This window comes from Chelonoidis abingdonii, chromosome 7 (genome assembly GCF_003597395.2).
Source record: "Chelonoidis abingdonii isolate Lonesome George chromosome 7, CheloAbing_2.0, whole genome shotgun sequence".
NCBI classification, from domain to species: Eukaryota; Metazoa; Chordata; order Testudines; family Testudinidae; genus Chelonoidis; species Chelonoidis abingdonii.
Window position 1 is genome coordinate 96,085,818 of NC_133775.1, and position 8,559 is coordinate 96,094,376.

The following is an 8,559-nucleotide window of genomic DNA, read 5'->3' on the forward strand; positions in this document are numbered from 1 at the left end:
ACCCAAACATCCCCTCCCTGAGCTTTTAAAAATCCGGTTTCCTGATTGGTCCTCTGGTCAGGTGTTTGGTTTCCTTTGTTAACCCTTTACAGGTAAAAGAAACATTAACCCTTAGCTATCTGTTTATGACACCCCAGGCACCCTAATGGGGTAGAGGCACTCACAGGATATGCTGTCACACATGGTGCCCCATTCCCTCAGTGGATTAAACCTTGGATCTCGAAGCAGCAGTAATAAGGTAAGTTTTACTTACTGAAGATGGAAACAGTGGGAGATTGACATGATAGAAGGAAGGATGGGTGACAGGGGTGAAGATTGAAGAAATTAGCACCCTTAGGAAATTCTTGCCTCTCTAAACATTTGTGAGCCTAGCCAGAGTCTGGAGGGAGATACTTCCATAATCCTTTCAGTCTCCAGCTGTGGGCCTCACTTTGTGTTGCCATGGCTAGCAGCCACTGCCTGTACAGTGCTACCCTGTCCCTCTGAAAACACTCAGAGCAGGGATAGCTTCAGAGAAGGATTAATACCCCCCCCACACACACTTTTAAACTTGGATATTAGTCTGTGGGAAGGGTGGGAATACATCCCACAAAGCACATCTGTGTGCTCGCCCCTGCCCATTCCCCCCTTTGTCACACACTGGCCCAGAGCCCCATTTCTATGACAACCCACTTGGGGGCTGGTTGTCATGGAGTGTTAAGATGTAGGGCGGAGGAGGGCTCCCTGTAACTGGGTGAAACCCCTGGACCGTCCATGATTTTGACCTGGTGCCAGAGATGCCCTTAGGCCCTTTCTTCACTTGAGTTCTCATTGTGCTTTATCTCCCTTGTAGAGCTGAGAGCAAAAAATCCTGGTTCCCTGGAGCTGTCTGTTCTCTCTCTCTCATTTCTGTAATGCTGTAAAGGCACCAGAAGGAAGGGGAGAGGAGGAAAGGGGAGTTTGACTGTTGGATCCCAGTGCGAACACAGCTGGGCCACGGTTTCCTCTCCCTCCCTTTCCCTCAAACACCCCCCCCCCCCAGTTCCCAGGCTTTTATATTGGAAGCAGAATCTGAGCCCCCGCTGGGTAAGTTGTGTCTGGATGGTGGATTCAGCACCCACAAAATGACCAGGCGTGAGGGGCAGAGGGCAGGAGCAAGGCAGCGGCGACTCCACCATCCCTCTTTCGTTTTCATTTCGGAAACAAAAGGGAGGGCGATCATGTGATGGGCTGGCAACTAACTCCACAAGTAACCAAATCACCGGCTCTGGAAGCCGGGGAGCGGCTGCCCCAAGTCAGACATCTTGGGGACCGAGGTGGGGGCCGGGATCAGAGTCAGGATACCCGTGGGGCGGGGAGTCCCACCGAGAGCTACGCCCATGCCCGTCCCTTCCCCGGCTCTCACCTCCCGCGATCGGCCGCTGCGGGTCTCCTGGGTCGCGCTGGCAGGTCATTAGGGGAGCCGCCCTGCACGGTGGGGTTCAGCCCTTCACTCCGCCGCTTCCCCTCCCATTGTGTCCAGCCCCGGCCGCGGCTGCGGCAGCCTCAGCGCCAGGAAATGGCTCAGCCTGTGCCGGGCAGAGGGGGTCTCCCCGGATCATGCTAGGGGGGCTGCTGACCCCCGCACAGCCAGCGGGGAAGAGAGCCCTGCCCCGGAGGACGAGCCGCTCCGCAGGGACACCTAAAAGGGACAATCGCTCTGTTGACAGGCTCCGGAGTCTGCGCAGCGCCCGGGACAGTCCCTTTGGGGCTGGCTCTGATCGCGCCAGGCTCCGCCTCTCCCCTGCCGGGTCCCGGGGGTGCCGAGCCCAGCAGCAGCAGGACAGCTCCCCCTCCCGGGGGCTACGTGAGCATCAGCACGGAGCAGACAGCAGCTCCCAGCCCGCTCGCCCGCAACCCCTCCTGCCCTGCAGCCCTGAGAACCAGCCCACCCGGCTGGAGGCGGGACCCGGTGTCAGCCTCTGCTTCTCGGACTGCTCCTGCTCCCTGGATACCCGGGGGGCTTTCTGCATCCGCTATATCCAGGCCGGCGTGTCCGTCTGCCACTCGCAAGCCTTTGGTTGGGCTCTCGAGAGTCGCCGCGGCAAGGATTCCTCTGCTGAAGCCCGGGTACCCATTTCTGAAAAACTAGCGGGCAAGACTAGCAAAAAGTAAAGGCGTTTGCAGGAACAAATGTGCATCTGGAGCGATCTGAGTAGTGCCACTGATACTCAGGGACCGGATAATAAAAATGAAGCACGTGTGGAAGTGTTTGCCGGATTGGGGACCTAAGTGAGTGTCTGTATTTAATGTTCTGTGTTACAGATTTAATAACTGTTATTCTGTTACTGCCCATACCTTCTGTTCTATTAAACTGGTAACACATTTAAACATGGCATTTTATTCTCACTGTTTATGGTCTTTGTGTTTTACTCAGTCTGGAAAATAAAAACAGGCTCCTCACTTCCACTTTTGTTAATAGTTTCTGGTTCTCAATCTCATCCACAAGCATAGCAGACTCTGGCCTCTATCTGCATTTCAGAATTGTATTCAGGTGCAGATGTCATTCTTGATAAAATACGATTTATATGTTGGGAGGTGTTTTGTTTTAAACGTGGTGGATATTTAGGCTATGTAATTCCTTAACTTGGTTATACCATAAATATCCAAAGAGGAAGACAAACTCATGTTGTAGCTGTTCACAATGTGAGTTAACCAGTGTAGCAACCAGGGTCCTGCTCCAATCACTAAGACAATCCACTTCAATATATAGCCACCAAAAGAGCTGAGTAAAGGTTGTGATATGAACCCTATTGTCTAGGGCTGCTTGACAGATCAAGCATGAGAACTCTGCTTCTGTCGGTTCCCTGCCACCCATATGTATGTATTTCTTTCTGCCTTCTTCTACCTGTTTCAAATTGTCCTTGTTTTTCCTAGGGCAGCCACCATATTGTGATCACAGCTGATCATAGCATCACATGACACTTTAAGGCACTTACATGGAAGAGGAGTCTACACAGGGGCTTGATCTGATTCCCACTGAAGTCAAAGGCCTTGTCTGCACTTGTGGCACTGTATAGGGTACACACCACAGTGAAAGGCTGGTTGCATCCACGAAATCTGTGATAAGGAGTACTTGTGGCACCTTAGAGACTAACAAATTTATTTGAGCATAAGCTTTTGTGGGCTACAGCTCACTTCATTGGATGCATATGATGAGTGTGGTTTTGGCCTAGTTCTGCTTAGCAACCTAGTTCAGCTTAGTAACAGATCAAGGCCTACTGGAAAATTTACTGGCTGGGGTAGACAGGCCAGCTGTGTGACCTTGTTAGATAAGAGAATGCTTGTAGAGGCTGGGAAAAATGCTTGCAGACACTTTTTGAAGTAACGTATTTTTTTTTTTGTGCTAACCATGAAGTTATCAGGACATAACAGTTGTTCTTTGTTCCTTTCTTGTATGCTGGGAACGTATGCTGGGAAAGTATAACTGGGAAGGTACAGTGATGACACGACATAAGTGATGATGCGACGGAGTAGCTAATAAAAAGCAGTTTGAATTTGTGAAGGGGGCTGGTTCTGTGTGGAGTGAGATGGGCAGTTCTCTGTTGTATGGCATGCTACAATAAAGAACTCGATAGTTGGATCCTTGCGGGTCGTTGCCTGTCTCTTTGCGGTCGGACAACGAAACCTGAGCCGTCTGGGATAAGAGAGATCCCCGACACATAGAATGGAACATATAGTAAAGAGATATATATACAGAGAACATGAAAAGGTGGGAGTTGCCCTACCAACTCTAAGAGGCTAATTAATTAAGATGAATTAATTACACTGTGATGTGTAGCTACAAGCTGCAGAGAAAGGCTCCAGTAGAGAAGAAGCAGCCGGGAAAGGCTCCGGCAGTGGGAAGCTGCCGGTGCCTTTCCGTGGTGCTTTCCTCCTGCAAAAGCCTTTCTCTGCTGCCAGAGTCTTTCACTGCAGTGAGGAAAGGCTCTGGCAGTGGAGGGACAGCGGGACACTACACTGCTAAAGGTTGCAGTATAGATGTGGGATACAGTGGCTGGGCGTTTAGAGAGCCGTGTAGGGTACATACCCATGGGTTCTGGCATGTCTACTCACCTAAGGACTGCCTCACTGTCTAAACTGATATTTATACCCATGCTAACTGGACATACAATGTCCATACTCTACAACTGCCACAAGTGCAGACCAACCCAAAGGGAGGCTTTCTTTTTACTTCAGTGGCCTTTGGATCAGGCCCCATAAAGAGTGTCATGCAGTGGTAGAATATCACAGCTCAAGTATCACTGGGCTGCAACACCTTAAAAATTGAAACACTTCTTTGATACCATTATAATCATAGAAACCCGGCCTGGAACATTTGGCCTCAGCCACTACCTCAAGATAGATTCTCAAACACACACAGAATTAACAAAATCAGAGCCAAAACCTGCTTCAACTGAAGCCAATGGAAATCTTGATATTAACTTCAAAAGGCCAGGATTTGACTGGTGGGGCCAAATAATTCATGGATTTAATAGGAATTGGGCAAAAATTGTCCCACACTAAGTTCATCTGAGATGTTGTACAAAGAACTTCATTAAGCAAGATTTTTCAATTACATTTTATTATGAAAATACAATAGTATCAATTTAAATGCCCTTCTGAATGCACTGCAAGGCTTGCCTGTTCTCCCAGGCTTTTAAGAAGAAGGAAAGATTATGAAGGTGCAGATGAGTTCAAAGAAGGTGAAGAGCTAGGTATTTGGGGTTTTTTTTGTTAGATTTGAAATTAGGCGAATGTTTCTAACCAACAGTCTTCCAAGGGGAACATGGGGGCAAAACACTAACTGGCTTCCAAGACTGAGCTTGATAAGTTTATGGAGAGGATGGTATGATGGAACTGCCTATAATGGCATGTGACTCATCGGCGACTGCCAGAAGCAAAAATCTGCAAGAGCTGGAGATGGAACATTAGATGGGGAGGGCTGTGAGTTACTACAGATAATTCTTTCCCAGGTATCTGCCTGGAGGGTTTTGCCCACATGCTCAGGATATAATAGATAGCCATATTTGGGGTCAGGAAGGAATTTTCCCCCAGGTCAGATTGGCAAAGACCATGAGGTTTTTTTTGCCTTCCCCTGCAGCATGGGGCACAAGTCATTGGCAGGTTTAAACTAGTGTAAATGGTGAATTCTCTGTAACTTGTCTTTAAACCATGATTTGAGGACTTCAGTAATTCAGCCAGAGTTTGAGGGTCTATTTCAGGTGTGGGTGGGTGAAGTTCTGTGGCCTGCAATGTGTAGGAGGTCAATCTAGATGATCATGATGGTCCCTTCTGACCTTAAAGTCTAGGAGTCATTCTCAATGTACATGCAGCCCAAGCCTTTGATGGCCATATATTAAAAATCCCACCTTGAAATAAATTCCAGTAAACTCATGGTGTAGGCCAATGGTTTTCAACCTTTTTTCGTTTGCGGATCCCTACAAATTTTTTAATGGAGGTGTGGACCTCTTTAGAAATCTTAGTCTGCAGACCCCCAGGGGTCCGTGGACCACAGGTTGAAAATCATGTTCTATGGTAACAACAACCTTTCACGGACCCCTTAAACATAGTCTTCAGACCCCCATTGAAAACTATTGTGGTAGTGACTAAAATGTTGTGTTATACGAATGGAAAATATGTTCAGCAAAAAAGAAAGAAAAGCTAAGACCTATATCATAATAAATATTTTAAATTAATTCCACACATTCAGGGCCAAATTGTGTCACTTTTACTTGAATTGGATAGTACCTCATTCCACAAGTAGACCAGTTGATTTCAAAGTTCCACTCAGTATGAGTAAGGGTGGCTGAATCTGTCCATTATCTACCATAGGGACAGACCTTGCTTTCATTGAAGCTAGTTGAAGTTTTGGCAGAGGAAGAAATGCAAGACTGGGCTACAATTCCTACCTTTTCTTCCTTTAGAGTATCTCCAGAATCTGTTCCTTCCTCTTTCCTTTCCTTGCATTGATTACTGCCTTGACTACAACAACTTCCTTCAGAGTCCTTCTCTGGTGTACCGCTGTGCAATTTCTCCTATAGCTCCAGCCAAAATGCAGCTGCTTGGGGCAGTTTCCTTACCCGCTACTCAAGGATGATAGGAATTGGATCTTTGCCCTGGTTTCTCATAAGACAGTCCAAGCATCTCTTCTTCACTCTTGTAGCTCTATATAACTGCTATTGACTTTCTCTCCTCCTATACTCCCTCCTGCTCCTTTTGTTGCACCCAAGCTTCTCCCCGACTGCTTCCCTCGTCTTTTTCCTCCATGCCTAATTTTGGATTCTTTCATGCAGCACTTTCATATGGAGTAGACCCTCAGCTAATATATGCCATGCCCTTTCAAATTCCCAGCTGCTCTGCGGAGACATTCACACACCATTTACTGTATTTGAACCTCTTCTTGCCTTTAAGTTATAAGACTCTTGGAGGGGAGGGCTAAATGTCTCCATTAGGATTGTTTGCACACTGTAAAGTGCTATATACCATTGTGGTGCTATGGACATAATGAAAAATAGCTGTGAAGAGATTATGTTTTACTTACTTGTTCTCACCTTTTTGACTCACTTTTGACTCTGCCTATAGGTCTGAGGAAATGATACACACACCTGTAATTATGTGTAAGTTCCCATGCATATGCTACATGATAATTGCTAGTTGTATAATACTATATTAGGTGTCTAACCCATCCTCTTATAAAAACTTAGTCTTGACCCCTGCCATATTTCCACTTTCTCTTATAACCGGAAGGCAAATGTGCACAGTTGCTAAATGTTACAGACCTCACCTTCTTTCTTCTGACATTGATGTTTTTTGTAGATCTGTGCAATCAGAGGCCGAGTTTCCCCATCTATACTTCTTCCCCTCTCCATGGCTGCCCATTGTAACTGTAAATGGTGGTCCCTGTAGTTGTACCTGCTGCAGTTCTACTAGTACTCTGCTGATGGTACAGGACTCCCAGACCTTACACAGATTTGCTTTGCAGGCAATGTGGGAAAAACTCCCCATGGATTTTGGGGGAAGGATGGGAGGAGACTGGAGAAGAATCAGATCCATTTCATGTGGAATTAGGAGCTGTGGGGTAAAACCACAGCAGGGTTTTGCTGTTTTACAGTTACTATGCAGTTTATGAGGGAATAATTTCTTCCCAGCCCCCAGTACTCAGGATGTACATGCTAGAACCGGGATTTGGTCCTCAGTATAAAAAAAACTGTGTTCTCATTTTTCACAATGGCCCCCTTAGGAGAACATTGGTCTCAATGTTTTTTCACCTTACTCATGTGAGTAAGCCCCACTAAAGTCAATGAGAGTATTTCTGTGAGGAAGGAGACCAGGCTTGATTTTGTGCTGCGCAAACGTGAAGGCATCAGCACTTTGCAGGACCAGACCCTTTCACTGTGTTGTGTAATAACTGCTTCCCATCGGTACATGTCATAGTGTCACCATCATTACAACAGAGCCTTCTACCAACTAAACTAATAGCCTGACTATGGTGAACACTAACGTCTACAGTCACTGGGCCAGGTTCTCTGCTGCACTTTGCAGCAGAGAGGAGGCCATCAGAGAATTGGTTATTGTCATGCTGCCACCTTGGTTAGAGCAACTTGGGATCCTGCTCTGACCTGGGCCATCTGGCAAAAGTGGCAAAGAGGCCACCTGTCAAGTGAGAATAGCCAGATGCTAGCAGTGCTCCTACCAGGCCTGTCTCTGGGTCAGGAGACTGAGGTAGAAGCTAGCTGTATAGACCAGTCAATCCTCAGATGGCCAGATAATGCCAGATTCTGCCCCTTTGCTGGAGCCTGTGTGGGTGCACGGTGAACACCGGAGCTAATCAGACTGCAGGATCAACGTCTAAACTAGCCAGAGCACGTTGAGCTCTCTGGATGAGAGGCCCTAAATCAGTGCTAATGATTAGTTAATTAGCATTAATTATTATTAATGATGTAATATGGTGACAACACGAGCTGTTCCACGCTGCTGCTTTTAGGACCAGCTTTCGCTCTGGGCTGCGCGCGCCCCCGCTCAGCCAGCAACCTCCCCAGAGCCAAACCCAGCCGATCATCGGGCGCGGCCGCTGCAGAGAAGCCGCTTCGCCCAGCCCCTGCCTCACCCCCATTGGCTGGAGCCCTACACCAATGGCTGCGCGGGGAGTAGATGTGCCCCTCCCCATCCCCAAGCCCATTGGTTGAGCGGCCTCTGCATGGCGCAGGGGTTAGCTGAGCGCCCAGTCACTCGCGCGTGGGGTGGGGCCAGGTGGAGCAGGCGCCGCGGCTCTAGCGCCGCTGTTATTGTTACACTGTATCGGGTTCGGGGTGACGCTGGGCCCGCCCTTTCCCCTCGGGCGGAGAAGCTGGGTGCGGACCGGAGCCGCCCCGCAGGGACTCGCTCAGGATGCCGGTGAGGATCCAGAGCCGGCCCGCGGTCCCGCCTTCCCTATCGCTACGGAGCGTTGTGCCGTTGCTAGGGTGGTGCTGGGCCTGGGAGCAGCGGGGAGCCTGGGCCGGCTAAGGAGTGGGTGGGTGGAGTGCGGGGTGCAGGGGGTCTCTGGGTCGGGGAGGGGGG

General features: G+C 48.6%; 2 protein-coding genes across 2 annotated transcripts in view; one reads left to right on the forward strand and one right to left on the reverse strand.

Moving 5' to 3' along the window:
• Positions 1-1,726, reverse strand: part of CCNI2 (cyclin I family member 2) — a 13,188-nt gene extending 11,462 nt beyond the window's left edge. Inside the window, exon 1 of the mRNA XM_032769207.2 lies at positions 1,385-1,726. The gene's annotated coding sequence lies outside the window, so the exon portion shown is untranslated. The remainder of the gene's footprint in view (positions 1-1,384) is intronic.
• Positions 1,727-8,223: 6,497 nt separating this feature from the next.
• KIF3A (kinesin family member 3A) overlaps positions 8,224-8,559 on the forward strand; it is a 45,051-nt gene continuing 44,715 nt past the window's right edge. The window contains exon 1 of the mRNA XM_032769141.2: positions 8,224-8,394. Within this exon, the coding sequence (XP_032625032.1) occupies positions 8,389-8,394 (6 nt within the window). The 5' untranslated portion in view covers positions 8,224-8,388. The remainder of the gene's footprint in view (positions 8,395-8,559) is intronic.